The sequence below is a fragment of the Halichoeres trimaculatus genome, unplaced genomic scaffold (genome assembly GCF_033239565.1).
Source record: "Halichoeres trimaculatus isolate MK-OKI-2021-1 unplaced genomic scaffold, fHalTri1.1 fHalTri1_scaffold_15, whole genome shotgun sequence".
Taxonomy (NCBI): domain Eukaryota; kingdom Metazoa; phylum Chordata; class Actinopteri; order Labriformes; family Labridae; genus Halichoeres; species Halichoeres trimaculatus.
Genome location: NW_027437193.1, coordinates 12,406,921 through 12,425,743, shown reverse-complemented (window position 1 = coordinate 12,425,743; position 18,823 = coordinate 12,406,921). Strand labels below are relative to the sequence as shown.

At 39.8% G+C, this 18,823-nt stretch overlaps 1 protein-coding gene across 1 annotated transcript in view; it reads right to left on the bottom strand.

Annotated features, from left to right (window-relative positions):
- The window catches only part of egfra (epidermal growth factor receptor a (erythroblastic leukemia viral (v-erb-b) oncogene homolog, avian)), a 49,752-nt gene extending 31,181 nt beyond the window's left edge, over positions 1 to 18,571 (bottom strand). Inside the window, exon 1 of the mRNA XM_074688373.1 lies at positions 18,288 to 18,571. Coding sequence (XP_074544474.1) covers positions 18,288 to 18,366 — 79 coding nt within the window. The 5' untranslated portion in view covers positions 18,367 to 18,571. The remainder of the gene's footprint in view (positions 1 to 18,287) is intronic.
- Between the last annotated feature and the right edge of the window lie 252 nt (positions 18,572 to 18,823).

Below are 18,823 nucleotides of genomic sequence, written 5' to 3'. Positions count from 1 at the left end.
TTCTAGCAAAGACAATGTTTCTGGAAAAAAAAGGTTAAGTTTCCTATTTTAAATCTGCAGTAACTGATATCTTTAGATAAACACTGAGATAGACAGTGAAGGAGACAGCTGGTAATTTTTTTCAGCAAATAAGCTGTGGTGAATGCCACTTCACCATCTCTGATGACAGGAAAAGTTAAGTGTCTTGCCCAAGAACACAGGATAGTAAACAGCCAGTCAACACCCTGGCTGACTGAGAGACAACTGACTGTACACTGTGAAAATGTTGCTGTAAATGTTGAAATAACTTACTGGCTGCAAGGTTCCAGTAAGCTACTGTTAAAAGATTTACAGTATTATTACTGAATTTTAGTTGACTGTATCATTACTTTTCTCATAATCCTTTGCTGTTAACAGCACTTTATAAAAAAGAACTTTCCCAGTAAGCTACAACAGTAAAATAGTGTTGATTTTACTCAAGATCAGTCACAGCTGCTCTGTTTTACATCGATACACCGGATGACCTCGAATACATCACATTTGTGTGTTTTCTCTTACGGCTGGATGTCGACATTGATACTGTTTAGGGTGAAAAGATTCACACATACAAACCAGAAATTGATTTTAATGTAAAAGATAAGAATACATTGACCAGCAGGCCTCCGCATCAATCTATATCCACCGTGGAAAGATGGCTGTTAGGAGTGAGAGAAAAAATAAAAAATTGGTAAATTGGGATTATTTGTTTGTCAATATTAAAAACAAGATTCGTTGTCAAAAAATAGTTTGTTTTTTTCAAATTCAGATTCTTTATTTCAGTCTTTGTTTATAAACTGGATTGGGAAAAAGTTTCCACAATTTTTCCAGCAGTGGGTGAAATGTTTCTCTCTGACTCAGGTGATGGGCATTTTATGGGAAAATATGGCTCTTGATAGTCTGTAGACATCATCATCATTTACATTTTTTACATGGTCTGTTGTAAGCTAAAAATCGGTAAACTCGTAAATATCAAAGAATCACAATTTAAATCACCCCAAAACCAAAAATCGTAATAGAATTGAACCGCGAGAATGGCATATTGTCCCAGCCCTAGTGGACGTCTGGTTATAAAGTTATGAATCAGATAAATCGGATGATCGGGGATGTTACAGTTTTTTCACATCTAGTACAGTTAAGGTCTGCTTTTTTTCACCTTACAAATAGATTCAAACTGCATTGAGTTGAGACATTCAAATGTAAAGCATTAAAATATATTGAAAGTAATTCATACCTAAAATCGTGTATCTAGATTCATATCAGACCACCACTTTATGGACAGATGCACACCCCTACTTTTTGCTAGTGCTATCATAAGGGGACTTATCATAAATATTTATTTAAAGCTTAATGATCGGTTAATGGACAAAAAAAGAACTAATTAGTACAGTTTACTTTCAAAGTGTCATCTTGTTTACATCCTGCAACAGCAAATTATTCATAAAAATATATTTAGACAGTATCACAAAAGTGTTATTACCTGGCTGTGTTAAATACTTGATTCTGATTGGTCAAAATTAGAGCCCGACCAATTAATCGGTTGGGCCGATTAATCGGGTCAATTATGCCTGTCACCGATTAATCAACATCGGCCAAAATGCAGCCGATTAAAAAAATTTTTGCTCCGCAGAGATTCTGTTGGTCCTGCTTCTGTGTGTCTGTGTGTTGGGCTGCACACTCCATCTACCATTATCTAATGTAAGACTATAGAATGACGTTTTAACATCGAGTTAGTTGCTTTTTTGTGAGATAAACAGAGATAAATAAGAGATAAAAGTGTTTAAAGTTTGACTTATCTATTAAAGGTGTTTGCAGTTTGACTTCTTTATTTATTATTGTGTTTACAGCTTGTTCTTATTTATCATTGATTTACACTACAGTTCTTATGTTGACAGTTTTATAAATTAAGTTCCTTGTTTTAATTAAATAGTGTTCTGTCTCTGTCTTGAATCATATGGGTATTGTAATAATTTGTGTTTATATACAGTATATATCCTGTGTAAATCAATGAATTTATTATATATATCAGCCGATATATCGAATATCGGCATATATATCAGATATTGGCCGATATATTGGATATTGGCTGTTTTTTTCCCCCAGTATCGGTATCAGCATCGGCTCCAAAAATCCCATATCTATCGGGCTGTAGTCAAAATTTCTTTCTAAATTTAAATATTTTCAAATGTAAAAGTGAAGCCAGGGATGACCTGTTCACTTTATATCAAATTAATCCTAAGAAAGCAGTCTGGAACATTTCCCTTCTGACAAACTTCAAACTACCCTTTAAAGGGCTTGCATTGCTTAAAATCAAAATAAAATCTGTTATGTAGCTACAAACTTCTATGAAAATCTTTAGTTGTATTTGTGATAGTTATTATTCCAGCTACTGCCGTGATTAATCACTATACTACCCATTTATCTCAATACTCAATGATGCATTCATTACCCAACAGCGACATCCCTGACAGAGGAGATAAATAAACCCTAAATGATAGAAGATGCATTAGAAAAGGCATAAATTACCAGGCACTGAGTTGATTTATTGGGGGTAGTTAAACACAGCTGCACAGCCATTACTCTCCACCTGTGGCCAATATAACAAGGGGTCCAACATGATGGCCCAAATAATCAAGCAATACATATCATTAGTCAGATAACTCCCCTCCCACATGCCCTGTTGGAAAGTCCATTACCCCTCATGAAGGCACAAAACAAGCCCATTCCTGTTACCCAAAACTCACAGAGCCTCCGCTCACCCCTGCCAAATTTGAATTCCAACAATGCAACCTCCATCCTCCTGAAATGTTCAACCCACTTCCTCTATAACGTCCAGACATTCTTCTTATTGAAAGCCATTCAAGCCAAGACAACTCCCCCAACCACCCCTCTTTTTTTCTCCTTCTCCTTCCCTGTTAAAACCATACTCCTCTTCAATCCCACAGGAAGCACGAGAGGAAGACTGGAGAGGGAGTGGGCGGCAGGCATACTGCTGCTAGCTCAATACTCAATGCTCAAACCCCCTCCCTCCACAAACCATCACTGAGCCATGCCTGGAAAAGAAGAGTGGAGGAAGAAGGGAGGCAGTGAGCAAAGAAGAAAAATAACAACCACAAGCGAAGAAACCCACACATTTCACACATCATTCCAGGAGGAGAAAGCAGCTGTGTCTCGGGAATCCCCAGCTGGTTTAAAGATTCCCAGCACGGAGCAGCCAGCCCAGGTTGAAGCTCATCTGCAGAGGGGACAGATAACGCTCACTCATTGACCCCTCACTTCATCTAAACAATACAGATAGATGCTCTTTGAGGCAGCCTTTCGACATGAGGGTTTCTTATTTTTAGCCCTATTGCTGACAGGCTCATTTCTGTGAAGGTCTCACCACTGTTTCACAGCATGGCCTGCCAACATCTCTGTTACTGCCTTAGTCATGTCTCTAGCAAGCTCTGCCCTGCAGGAGTCTTCACTGAGATAGACCCCATAAAAGGAATATTCTCCAAAAGCCCTGGGGTTCGCGTTAGTAAGCTCTACTCTATTGCTCAGCCGTTACTCACCATTTCAACCTCTGCTTTACACATCAGCAGACCCTTAAATCCACTGATGAGTACTTTCTTCCTCATGCGCGCTGGCAGAGGCCAGGAGTCACGGACAAATAGGGCTTGGGGAATTAGTTTGTACAGCCGAGGAGCTCTCATCAATCTCGACACAGTGAAAAGGGTATTTTGTTACGTGTTGCGTTGTACTTGCCAAAAGCATGACCGATTTAATTAGCTCAAGAAAGCTTGGAGGAATTTAGCTCCGTCTTCCTGCTGACACATTCGACTAAAATGTTTGAAATGCAACAGGGTGCCACTGCCAAGTACTCAGGCCCCCAGAGCACTAGGTTATAATCTTCAGTGTATTTTCATTGGAATTCTATCTCCAAAGAAAGAGTGTGAGCAGCAACGACTGATGATGCTCGTTTCTCATCAAACACCTCTCCCACAAGCCCACGGCTCGGATTTCGTCCATTGTTAACATGCGGGGCGTTATCCTGTTCCTGACAAAAAAGAACATCACACATAGTTAACAAAGCTCAGAAACAATGCGCTAGCTTGTTTAAGACGATTATGAGTGAGCGGGTGGTTGTTTCAAGGCCGCCCCCTCACTACAGAGACACACAGGGGCTTTTGCACAACCTAAGGCCTGGCTGCTCTGAATCAGTCATCAAAGGCAGCAGACTTGGCAGGCCAGACCCTTTTCTCACTATCAGCAACACTGCTGAACATAAGGACCTGGCTCTGTATCAGTGTGTATGAGACAAGCTCTCTGAGAGCGGACAATCAGAGTAGTCAGGATACAAAACTTGTATAACTTTTTTTGCATTTTCATGGGATGAATTTTGGGGCTTGGGATTTTAAATTTTTGCGCAACAAACTCCATCGAGTGATGACGATTCTCTGACGTTGTCAAACTCTCTTGAGCAGCTTCATCATGAGAACACTATGGGGAGATTATTTCATTAGTTACGAACAGCTCAACAGATGTGATGATGTGTCCAGCTCCAAATCCTGGATCTCATTTCGGATGTTTTTCAATTGACAAGCAGGTGCAAGCCATTTATAACCAAGGATAACTCTTGGACATTTCCGATCACTTCACTTCCTGGAAGCATGGGACACAGGCACATATAAAAGTATCAAAAATGTTGCCTCACTCACCCATACCACCAAGACTGAGTAATGGAAAGGTCAATATTTTCTGCTGTGCATGCATTTTTCAAATACCTCCCGCTTGGCTGTTAGAGGAAATGAAGTTCAGCAGATTGTTTACGCGTCCTTTGACCTAGAAACCCAATCAGATTTTGATTATTTTTAATCTCCTTGAAATCTTATTGGTGCCTGACGAGTGCAGTAATACTCAGATAAAAACTAAACAAGTAAATTCATATTAAAAAGTCTCAGACAGCCTTAATCAGCTCAGGAAGAGGTTGTTGATACACTGCAGGCCCAGAGGGCTAATCCTTACTGCCTGGCACTAGTCCAACTATGCACTCCAGGGTATTTCTACCAGGGAACTTATTCTCCACCTCGCTGCAATCAAGCTGGAGTGGTTTGTTATGAAAATGAGAGTAGAGTAGTTGATATCGATCGTTTTTCAGTGCAGCTTTTAAGTGTCATGGGGCAGTAATGTGCTGCAGTGCATGGGAATATGTACAAAATGTGGCCCTCTCCAATGGTTTGGTGTGCGATCTTGCATTAAGGTGGTCACGTCCTGCATTTTATTAAGAGAAACGCTGCAAGCAGGGCAAACAGAATTCCTCTGTTTTTACAGGCCTCTGGCTTCAATTATGAAAACATGTGGTAATGAAGATGTTCCGCTCAGAGTCCCACCAGGAAATTAATTCTGAGCTCAACGAAGCATTGGTGTTGTTGAAACATACAGGGCAATTAGAAAAGGTGGGTGTTGTGTTTGGAGCACATTATATTTTAGTGCTTCCAGTGGGAGTCAAACAAATCACAGATCAGCCCTAGCCAAGCATCGCCACCACTACAATATTATAACCAGCACTGTTAGCTCAGCTATAAATGGCTGGGATGAAACACATTTTACAATGATGATGAAATCCCTGAGAGATGATACTGGCTTGTAAAACATAGGAACCATGGCCAATGAAAGGCTGACATCTTCTTTTCTCCCTCTCAGACACTTCACCATACACACAACCTGCAGCTCTGTTCATATTGTCTCACAGGGGTGGCGTCAGTTAGTAGCTTGCCAGTATTTTACTTGACCGTCAACATCCAGAGATGACTTACTGTGCCTTTTTATTTCCAAGTTCTTGATGAAACAGAATGTTCATGGAAAGTAAAAATCTTGATCAAATATTGTTCAAATACCTTCCTGCCACACAGTAAACATCACTCCTGGCATTCAGCATGTTGCCATTGTTGATGAGATCAACATTTATCTCAAAAGAACTGCCATGCCAAAGTACAGCCTTCCAGAGTTGCAAGCACGGCTGCAGACTCTTAATCCTGATATCATTCCTAAAGTTTTTCTTCCTCTACTAATATTTGTGTGCAGGATTAGACACCCTGATCCAGCGTAAAACTCCAAAACAACTCAACAGATTCTTTAAACCAAGCAGACTTCATAACGTTTCGCCAACAGCAGTGCCTTTCTCCTCACTGTTGACACAGGGTTGTAAAGTCATGTCTACAAGGCAAGTTAAGGTCAAGGAAGACAGATAAGCCTGTGTCAAAGACGACAACAAAGTCCTGAATAAAGAGCCCTTTGTCCAAAGACTTTGGGTTCCAGCAGAGAAGCAGGGATCTGATTAAGCTAGGTCTACACATGAGCCAAAGAGGCCAGATGAGAATTAACTTATCTCATTGACTTTCATTTTCTTTGTGTAGGTTTCTCAGTCATGCGTGTTCTCTCATTTTCTTATTTGGATCTTAGCCACCCACCCACTATGCTTGTTGGCTAATTTTCAGCCCTATTAACATTTTCTGTAGTAGAAACTCCTGTTTAGAAGCTCAGAGAGGCTTACCACAAAAGGCACACTGTAAGTCGAGAGTTCAAGCTTTGCACTCTGCAACTTGTCAATCCCAGACCCATTCAAGATGTGACGGGAGGTCTAGACTGGAAGATCCCCGCTGGCAATACAGGTATCAGTTAACAAGAGACGCTGCACGACTGTAGATGTTTACTTTTCTCGTGAGAACGAAGCATGTTTTCTATTATCCTATAGACTTGTTATACATCTTAAAGTCAGCAAATTAGCAAGCCATTTTTCTCTCAATGCTGGCATCCAGGCACTGCTGACAGCAGGATAGAGGTCTTAACTTCACTGAAGGTGTTTGCCTTCTCTTTGCAAAGAACACGACACATGATTGATTCTGTACCACACCCCTGCAGCTGAGCAGGTAATGCTTTGATAACATTGGCAAAGAAAACACACTTTCTCATGGGCATGAGCAATGACAACTATAAGACAAGCCTGATCAGGATTCCTTGGAAAGACATTAATCATTACGTATTCCATGAATTAACTGGCATAGATATTAATGCTGATAAATTAACCCTTTAGAGCAAGGGTCTGCCACCTTACATTCAAAGGAGCCATTTTGTGTCAGCTAACCTGGATTAAAGTCAATTAGCAGCAAAATAATCTACTTTATCTTCCCATTTAAGACAATAAGGTGTATAAAATTTTATACCAACATAAAAATCTACCAAAAAGTCTTAATTTTTTTTCATAATTTATAGATTGTACATGTGATGTCAAAGTTTTGTACTTTTAATAAATTAACAAATGTTTCCAAGAATTTTAAATTTCGAAAACTTTGATGTTAAATAAATTTGTTTAAAAAATTAATAATAAAAAACGAAATTTCCAAAAATGTGTAAAAGATTTGCAAAACTTCCTAATTTTTGGAAATTTCAGAAAAAATCTCTAAAATTCCGAAATCTCAAAATTGGGAAAATATTTTAAAAATGTGAAAAAAGATTTTACAAAATTTGAAAAATTTTCAAAAAGTTTTGAAATGTAAAAAAAAATTCAAAAATTCAACAATTTTGAAATTTCAAATTTTTGCAAAAAAAAAACAACTTTCAATGTTTAAATTCACAAAAGTTAAAAAAAATTGGAATAGCTAAATTTTAGAAAATTTTTGAAATATTTGAATTTATAGCTTGACCTGTCATTTTTTTTTGTTTGCTAATGTCTTTCCACATATCAAGCATGCATATTTAGCTGGCATGGCAGTTTAATGAATCCATCCACACAGAATTAAAACATTATTTTCTCCCAGATTAGTCTTTTTGTAGATTTAGTTATCTTACTAGTGGTGTAAACCTTCGGGTAAGCCACAGGTGCATGGAAAGTTGGTGGGCTGTTGATGGTGTAGGACGGAAGTAGAGCAGTGGCAGGCTTTATTTCACGATATGATGCATATTTAGTTGAAGAAAATGTTAACGCGTGATTTCATTACATGTAAATGTCTGTAATCATCAATATTATCTTAAAGCTACGAGGAGGCACTGCAAAGGAGTCAAAGAGCTACATGAGGCTCGAGACCCACAGGCTGCACACCCTTTCTTCAGTGATGAGAGTTCCAGTAAAGTCAAATCAAACAGAGTAACTTGATTCAGTGACATGTCTTAGCAAAAAGCTCAACCAAAGCCAACCCAAACTGAAAGATAATACATCAGTTCTTCAAATAAAGCAGGGAAATAGCTTTAGTATCTTGATTTCAGGCAGAAAGCCCTCATTTTAACTACCAAACTGATCCCTTATTCATCATTCCACATTTCCTAATCCAATTTCTTTTGACAAATACAGGAATTCACTGACAAAATGTTAAATCAACCAAAATATGCCACAAGTCTAAACCAAAAACTGATAGCAACAATTTAAAATGCACTATATTGGTTTATTAAGCCAATGGACCACACAGGAAGGGGCTAAATCTTCATAGGGAAGTTTCATAGACCAGCCACCACCCTTCAACCAAAGCTTCCTTCTGGAATATTCTGAAATGAGGATTTGTTTACAAAGCTATTGTTCCCTCCCTGTAGGGGATTCCTCGTCCGGGCGAGCACTGTCAGTCTGGAACCTCCTCAGAGTCCCGTTACCCTTAGGTCACTGGAGAAAAGGCCACACCTAAACTTGTTCTTTAGGATAGTGCTAAAAGTCTCTCATCTCCTATTTAGATGCAGAAGTGGAGCAGCAAAGAACAGCAAGAAGGCTCTTTAATAGTGATTACGTGAGGGCACGAATACCAAAGTCAAAGATCTCACCCCATCTTTCTGATGTTTGTTTGTGTATCCTTAACTTTCCTGTTTTTCTCCCCCTGCCAGAATCCTTCCTTTAATCTATGCATCACCCCGTCCATCTCATTGACATTTCTTACATTTGCATTTTGACACGAAGATCCATAGAGCTGAGGACTGAATACGAATACATTGACTTATAAATCTGTGAGAAAAACAAGGCCTGAGACGATGCCTTTCCATCTGAGCCAAAGTGAACAGCAAAAGCCTCCAGAGCTGGCATGAGTGATGGTTTTCATTCAAAGTGAAAGCCTCTGGTTTGGAAACATGTTTGTGCCTTCTTTCCATCACAGCCTTCACTTTGCTAACTGAGTTATGGTTTCAGCAGCTCCAGCTTGACAGGAAACATCATAAACTGCTTTTTCAAACACATAAAAAACAGGAAATTCATTCAGATTAATTGGTCAGAAATACTTTGGCTTCTACAAGCAACATAATGTAAAGGGATGGCAACACGAGCCAACTAACGCAAATTACTTTTTATTTTTGACAATAACTAAATTATGGGCTTGTTCTCACAGATTTTTTAAGTTGATCTGTTGTGTGAGAACTTCCCTTAAAAATAATTTAACACATATGTTGAGAACAGCAGGAGCCCTTAAATGAAATTAAGTCCTGTGTTATAGATTTTGCACCAATCAATGAGACCTGTTAATCTTTTATTCAGTTGTAAATTAAAACGTATTAAATGAATCATAATACAAGTGGTGTTTTAAACTCATAGGCCTTTTCCTCTTAAATACAATAGATTGATAACTTCAAAAATAAATAACCGACACAGTAAGCAAATCAGGCCAAAAATGGGACTGTATATATTGTTTTCTGTTCCTTTCCTTTTTCTTCCCTCTTATTTTCTGTAAAATTGGGAAGAAAGGAAAAGGTAGGGCATACAGTTAGAACCCAAACGACCTCTTAACCCTGAATATTTTCCCTGTCTTCTTTCTGAAGTTTTTCCATATACTCTGTTTTCTCTCTTGCCTCTCTTCCTTTATTTAAGTGAAGGGGAATTGTGAGGTAGGGTATGCAGCCAAAGCCGGCTGGACCCCAAACAGTCGTCTCAGTTTGTCTCTGTGTACTCTGTCTTCTCTTGGAAATCTATTCACATATTTATCTCTCTGTTCTCCCTCTCTTTTCCTTTGTCTTCCTACATTCAATTGAGGGGGGTCAGTGAAGGTATGGCATGCAGCCTAAGTGAGCTGTTCGTCCTACCCAAAGAACTTACTCCACGTAGATTGTCTTTTTCTGTCTTTATTCTGAAATCTATCCATATACTTTTCTTTCTCTCTCTTCCCTTTTCTTATCCCTCATTAAATTGAGAGGGTAAGGAGAGGTAGGGTATACAGCCTAACCCAGTTAGATATGGGGGCTAGCCCATAGAGCTTTCCTAATTTGGCTATCTGGCTTCAGTCCACATACTCTTCTCTCTATTAGCCTACTTTTATGATCCTTCTCGCTTATCAATTTTAAGGGATCAGGGGAGGGGAGGTAGGGCATGCAGCCTAAGCCAACTAAAGTGAACCCAAGCCTGGTAGGGTTTTTTGCCCTGTCTCTGCCTTTCCTGTTCTCTTTCTAATATCACTCTACATACAGTTTTCACTCTTCTTCAATTGAGGGAGTAGGGATGAGGTAGAGCATACAGCCTAACTCTGCAGGGGTGGGTCCTAGCCTGAGCAGGCGTCCTTCCCTGGCTTTGCCTCCTTTGTCTTCATTCTTACTCCTCTCTACAGACTTCTTTCTCTGATTTTCAGTAGCTGTTTCTCTTTTTGCATGTGTGTATGGTGGAAGGGAATCCAGGTTGTCAGAGCAAAGTATTGAGCCTCACTGCGTGAGAAGGAGGAGTTCACATGATAACCCTAGAGATGCATTGGCTTTCACTGCCCATCTGTATTCATGCCTGCATTGTAGAGGACACTTAGGGCCATGTGGAAGGCTGGGTAACTTATCAGAAGAGCATAAATATTCATGTCATAGTGTAATGAAATGGGTGTCTTCCCTGAGTGCTTATCCTTTTCTAAGACCTCAGCTACCTTGTGTTTATTTAAAATACTGAATTGGTTGCAGATTCATTAAATCCCCCAAAAGAGGATTATCTGGGTCAAGTAATTTGTTCTTCAAAGGGGATTAAAATGCGACTCTTAAAACAGTAAAATCAAACAAACGTGTAACCTTTCTTTAACACTACCTCAGTTGGAAATCAGTAAACAAGGACAGTCTGAGTAACTCATTTAGAGCTGAGGCCTCTTTCCCTTTTAACACGACACTGCACCTGATGAGATGGGAAGATAGGGGAAGGCCTTTTTTTTCCATCCTGAATTCCTGAGTCTCTTTCCACTGGAGACTCCGTGCACAGCCAGGGAATTGTGGAAAGGTCATAAAGGCAGCGGATCACTTTGCTACCATGCCCAAACAAAGGACGCAAATCAGTTCAATGAGTAACCACATTTACTCACTTATTCCATGCTGGGTCTTCAGAGTATGTATACAAACTACACAATGGATTTCAGTAGCTGCAGTTACAATCAAACAAACAGTGGTTTGCTTTGAATGAAAGGCCCAAAGAGGAGCTTTCAATGATTAAAATCTGAGCTGAAGCAGGCAGCATTTCTAAACATATTAAATATTTATCCCAGACATAAAAGCAATGCACAAACCTTTATAGTTTGTGGTTTGTTTAGTCTGAACAGCAGTGGAACCAGACGTGTAATTAATGGCTGCAGCGCTGCTTGATTTTCAGCACAATAGATTTACTGTGTTCATATTTGTCTTATACAGTACGACAGACAACAAAACGCATCTTCACTCCTGTCGTCCCTCTCCATGACATGACTTCTTGCCTCGGGTGCGTCTGCAGCACACCACAGAATCAGCGCTGCCGGATAACCTGCCTTTGACAGAGGCACTATTGTCCCAGAGTGAAACCAGAATCCTACACCTCGCCAGAAGCTCTCTTAAAAGCTCTACCACTCAGACATGGTGCAGTTTATCAAAGCTGGGGAGGAGGAAGGCGAGGAAATATCCTCCAGCTCCCACGGCCCTATCCAACAGGCTAAATTTTCGACAATGGCTGCAGCAGATGGAAGTCTGGGAAGGTCGTCAGAGAAGCAGCTCGACACAGCAGAAGCAGTACGACAAGGAACACTTTGGACTAGATTCTAGTATTTCACATGATCATAACCTATATTTCACTACAGTTCACCATCTGATCCAAAAGAGGGGGTTTTAATGACGAGAAAAGACAGTGTTTTTTGGAAAAAATTGGAGACTGTAGACGGGAGCTGGCTTGTTAGATCCTCATACGAGGCAGAGGGAAATGCACTTACTCAGGATGCTGAAATGCACTGCAGGAGCACAATTTAGTCATGATTCAGCTTAACTTTTGCAGGTGTGCAAGCAGATTTAAATCCAGGAATGGAGCTGGACTTCTCCTGTATATATTATCTTTTAATCTTATTCTGTCAAGAACCAGAATAACCTATTAACTCAGGAAAAGCATAAGGATATAAACCGGCTAGTCCGTGCAAAAAGAAAGCCGAGGAATCCTGAATAAGGGATTAGGGATTTAGCTGTCAACATGCTCCTGAGATTACAGTCTGATCTCACAGGTTAACTCATAGCCCAGTTAAAGGGTCTCTCAAACAGATTCACCTCATCACTGTACTACAGCAGCTTGGAACAGCTGCACTCCAAAGGTAGGAGCTTGGAAATATTTATACATGTAATAAAAAAAATGTGATCTTCATCTCTACAGTGCAACTCCAGTCCAAATGATTCAAAAACCATTCAGCATTTCATCATGGGAAATAAATCACCTCAGTTATTGCTCGTGGTTAAGTACTGGGAGAAGCTGTGGGCATTATTTACAACCTCTCCACACATGATGACAGTTAATAAAGTGAGCATGCCAGCGCGTGGGGACGAGGTTCTTTTCTATTATTCAGCAGGTTCTGTCTGACTCCCACAGAAAGCATCACACACTCTTGGCTGTCAGGAGTAGCCGACTGACAGGTGGGCGTCCTCTGGGAAAAGCCGCTCGCTGCCAGGGCTGTTATCAAATCTCAAACTCATTTCCAAAAAGACTTAATGGATTCTCCATAACAAGGCTGGAGCTAGAGGGCTCAAAGACTATGTGGGAGAGGATCTGTTTATTTTCAAAGAAGGATTTCATTTAGTACGTGCAGGGTAAGAAAATGTATTTCACATATCTGCAAATAAGACTAACTCAAATGTCCAAAGCATCCCTTCCACTGTCAGCAATGTTTCTTCCAGACCTGTCAGGTAGGGATGCAACAACTGTGAAACTCAGTCCAAGTTTGAATGTTAAAACAAACTTCCTGCCAACTTTAAAATATTTTTTTTAAATATCTTTATTGTTCTTTATGCCACAGTGAGTTAAAAGATTTAATCCATTAAAATCTTTTCTGGGAGTCCCTACTTTTCAAATGTTACTGGGAAACGCTTGACAAGCTGCATGGTGCTGATCCTTTGATGTGGTACTCAGTAATACATAGTTTACATTTGACCACACGTCAGTTTTCCCGGCAGGGGACTTCTTTGGCCAAATAAAAAATTTTCTCAAACAACAATTGAACATGCTAGCTTGTAGTGGTTGACTGATATTTTTTATGCAAGTAACTAGAGAGCAGGTCAGCTGATAAAGCCAATATCATATTTTTTGCCTGGGCCATGTGAACACAGACACTGGCCCAAAACCATCCTGATTAACCAGCTGATTTGTCAGCTTACCTTTGCTAACTTGCCAGTATAAAAGTGAAGCAAAACCACTGATAAGCACTGGCTACAGACATGGAAAAATGGTGCGTTATTTGCCATGCACTGATGTCTGTGTAGACGACAAATATTAGCTGACACCAAAGTTCAGCTGATAGATCGGTGCATCATCACTGTCGAGTTTTCTGACATCCCTGAATACACAGTTTACAGAGGTACCAGACACACACTGCCTTTTATTATCATTTAGTTGTATTATGTCTTCATTTAGAGAGGAGAGGAAAGTGGATGGAGTGGGAAACAGGGGATTGAGATGCAGAAGAGGGGCTGGAAGTTGGACTAAGACCTGGGTTGGCAGCTTTGAAAAGGGCTATTGGCCTTGTGTGGCATGCAACTTAACCACCAGATCATTACAGCGCCCCCCATTGGCTTTTCGATTATCATAGCTCTTAATAAAAATAAAAAATGTGTTTTACTGAAAAGAGAAGATGTTTAAATTCAAGTATTATTCACAACAATTTGAATAGTTTCCAACAACTTCTTGTTTTTGGATTGAAGAGTCAAAGTAAAATGAGCAATTCCACATATTTTAAGTTTTTTGGAAAAACAAAAGTTTGCTGCTGACAACACAGTAGACTTGTTAGTACTGTCAAACAGTTTCACTCATAACAGCACAGTGAAAAGCTTTTTGAATACACACTAAGCCCCATTTTGGCAGGCGTAAAGCAGTTTCTGGTAATGATGGCTGTGGTTTCTTTCCCTATCCATTAAAGAAGAGGACATAGTTTCTAACATTAAACTAGGCTCAAATAAAAAAGTGGAATTCAGGACTAGCTACCACACAGCTTGGAAAACACACAATGGATGCAGTTTTGCGACCTGTGACCAAACTGATGCGATGTGCTCTTTTGCTTTCTGACCGTGCAAAGAAACATCCAATTATTCAACTTCTGCCTGTGTTTATTTTTCTGTAAAGGCAAACACAGAAAAGACACCACCCACCAAACTCTTTAAATCCCTCTTACCACAGCCTCATGCTCACTGTTTCAACATGTGGAGAAATCCAAGGCTTGACAGGCCTGCTGTGCTTCGCTACCGTTTCCAAGCTATGATTGGACAATCAGGGTTTGTGGGAGGGGCCAAGTAAACTCAATTAAAAGTGATGAATGAGAGTGTGTTTAATGTGTGTGCACATTACAGTCCACTAACAGCTCAGCAGTGGTTTACTTGATTAGCTGGGGATTCATGATGTGTGTTTTTTTTCAGCTTATCGATTTATCATTGGTGACAAAGAGTTCATGCTAAATGAAAATAAGATGGATTATTGTGTTGATTGAGAATGAAGTGTCCAAAGATAGCACTAAAACCTCACACCAGGCAATGTAAATACATTTTGTAGCACTGGTCTTCGTGTCTTTTCTTTTCCCTCTTCTTGGTGACTCGATGTTCTCACCTGCCTAGCAACACAAACACTTTCAGGTCTAACCAACTCCACTAATACAGATCGAAACGTCGTCATTCACCGCAAAACATGTCTCCTGGCCTGCGAATTCAAAATAAATCAAAGGATTACACGTTCCTTTGTCGGCTGAGCAAATTATACTCCTCCTTAAGTCTTATTAAACCCTTTCGAAAGCTGTGGATTATCTCAGAAATGCATCGCCGCTGAGCTTAGATCAAGACTACTTTCTGTTTGTTTTGATATGTCAGATGCGTACTTTGGTGACTTGGTTCAGTCAGCTGGTATCAGTAATACTAAACCAATCATTATGCAAGATAGGAAGATGCCACCACTTTAACGTCAAATAAAATCTGTCTGATTTTCAAATTTTACTTAAAACAACAAGGTCCACGTTTCTACAAGTAAGAGAAGTGAGGTTAACGAATTAGGCTACTATCCACAGCTGATGGCTACTATCCACAGCTGATGGCTACTCATATGAAATGAGTAGCTGTATGTCTAGCCTTTAAATTCGCCCTAACAATAGTCATCTAGTTTTTACCCTTTGGGTTGTTTTGACGCAGGGTTTAAGACATCCTGTCATGCTGTTTCTCCTGAATAACTCTGATTACAACAATGCAGCTAAAAAAACACACGAGCTGCAACCCCCCCACCTCCCAAACAACAATAACGTTGTCCATCACAGTGGTTCACTTTAGACATCCTCATTCACCAATGTGGCGTTGTGCTACATAATGATCCATATGACCCTGAATATTGGAAACAAACCAGAAAAGCAGGCTCCATTGTTGCAGACAAAGGCTGGTTTAAGATATTTCAAGTTACAGACAGCTCTAAGACACAGATAATAATAAAAGCAAGGTCTGAATGTGGAGCTATCACTTTGTGTTGAGGGATGTTTGAGGGGTTTAAAGTTCAAATTAATGCAGGTTTGTTTTTACTTATTGTTGAAAGCACCCATGCTTAATAAAAGTTAGAGTACTGAAAAAAAGTCAAAGTGTAGTTAAAGAGATTTATTCTGAGTTAATGGATAAACCAACAGCAAACTGGATGGCAAAAGTCCCTGGAACACACTGTAACACCCTCCAGCTAATCTTCATCTAATCAAAAACAAAAACTTTCCCATTTATGAAGAAATAAAACAACTTATATACGAAACTCAGTTGTTATTTTGTCGTTTTATTTTGAAGATGCGATGCTATAAGAATGCAATTAGTATTTTGTGTGAATCCTGTTTCATTCTTATTGGACATGGTGTGCTAAAAATCACAGTGTGCAACGCTGCAACATCTGTCATAGCCTCTGGCCAACAACAAAAACAACATCAACAACAAATGAAACTCTCACACCATATGGCGCCCTGGCTTTTTCCTCTGAAATAGAAGTTGAATCAGTTTGCAAAAAAAATGTACAGCACTTCAAACAAATTGCACTGCATAGCTATCGTTTCAGCTGCTTCTTCCTAATCTTTTCTGGTCTTAATGCAATTTTATAATCCTTATTTACTGTGGAGGCTTTGTGCAGCGTGAAATGTGAGCTGTCTGGTTTGTTTAGAAGCCCAGAAATATTTAGGGACTCTGTCTTTCTTGAATCACAAACACTTTTGATTTTTTTTATACTTGCCTACAAAAACAGCTTTGGTTTTCGTTTACTGGAACAGACAGGACAGAAAAGATGCAGCTCACACACATGTTCACTGTGCGTGTCAGCTCATGTGGAGGAACAGCAGAGCAACGAGATGGACTCTGATGATTCATGAAAATAGGAAGTTAAAGTCATTAGGGAGCAAAGTGATACTTCTGGTCACTTTCTCTCCCCGACATCTGGCCTTAATGAGCGCTGAGTCACTCACACTTCACGTGAAGCACTCTTATATAAAAGTTAACCATGAGGAAACGGGATCTTTCCTGTGCTTACTTTTCTGTCAAATCTATGTCAAAATCAGCCTTGGCCTTGAGTTATGGGTTCATTTAAAGCCTGAAATTTAAAGAAAAGACATAATACTCAAAGAAAGGCATGTGGGTTTACCGTCAAAACACTATCATGTGATTAAAACATTTCATTTCTGTGGCCTCTACCTCAGGGCCATAAGGAAACACTAAAACATGCAGAGTAGAGCGACCAAGAAACCTGCTCCTGCTACTTTCACACCTGCTCTTTCATCTTTCTCACTACAAAGCTCGCTTAACAGACTATTCATGAAAAGTTTACACCCAAGGTTGATAAATATTTCCTTTTCAAACAAAATGTGTTCTGAGTAAATGCTTTTTTTCCCCACTACAACTTTGTTAAAAAGGTGCCTAAGATGCACAAAAAAGTAGCTGTGATTCAAGGTGACAGAACTGCCCTCCTTTCATTTCTATTTTTGCCTACAAAGAGGGCAAACACTGTGGCAGGTAGGGGTGGGACAAAACATATTGTCATCCCAGCTGCTGCAACACACTTCACTAACTGCTGGTGCCAAATATTGATATTTTATTCTTAAACTATTAAATTAATTTTCTGATTTCACTCAATGTGTACTTCATGGCTCATGGGCCTCATGTGGCGAGAGACATATTCCTACAATTCTTAATCAGATCAGATAAGACTTAATCTGATATTGTGATGAAATATTATCTGAGTGTCTTTATGTGGCAGAGTTATTGCAGTTATCAACCTACTGAATTATATTATTGTTGTTGTTATGGGTAATATATCAGGTATCATATCATGACTTACTCTGCAGTTTCCGCCCCTTACTGTAAAGAAGGCTACTCGAAACAATGAAGCAAACTTTCCAGCAAAAAAGTTTTAAAACTACAAATAAAGGAGGAAATATAAACACTACACGACAATACGGTGAATAAAAAGTGAGTTGCACATTTTCCTCCCCTCCTTGTGTCATCATCATCAACGTGGTGCCAATTTACGCACATCTCACTCTCATTGCGCAGTTCCCCTTTAGGTCAGATCGATCACAACTTTCCCTGACCCAATGCGAGCGTTCTGTTATCAATGACAATCCAACATTAAAACTGGACACTGAACTCTAGTGGTGCCTTCCTGTACTCTTTACTGGGTCACATACTGAACACAGAGGCAGAGGGAAACTTTTCTCTCACACCGGATCAAGTTCCTCTGCGGCTTTTTCAGCGGTCTGTGATTTTGATGAGATTTATGTAAATGTAGGACGAGTATAAATGAGAAAGCGAAAGCCTGCTCGGTGCTCAGACTGAGCCACACAGGCTACATGTTGTAAATGTCTCCTTGCTTAACATACCTTTCTTTTCCGTCAAGGCACAGCAGCTCAGACACAGCACAGAGGTGAGAATGATCCACTTCACTAAACGGGTTGCCATCGTGGTTTTGGAGCTCCGCGTGAGAAGGTGTCATTCCATGCCAACAACACGAGATATTCCGCTTTCAGAAAAATGAAAAATCTGTGTGTTTTTCTGTATAGTTCAGTGAAAGGAGTTTTTCTTCGTCTGGGAAACTTTGACAGCTCCTCCTCCTCGTAGATATCTCCAGCAGTCCGGGGCTCGTGCAGCGCGAGGACAAACTACTGGCTGCTCTGACGTCAGAAAAAGGGAGGACAGATGCGCCTCTCAAACTGCTCAGGTACGAGCAGAAAGGCTGAGTTTAAGACCACAACTGCGGGATATCTGCTCTCTTGGTATAGTTTATGGAGAAGTATAAAGTTAGTGTTGGAAGGGACCAACACTATTTAACAACCGTCCTTGAACGTCCTTCCAAACATCAAATTTAACGGCAGGAAATCAAGGAACAGATTTTTTTTCCTTTAGAGACAGTCTAAAA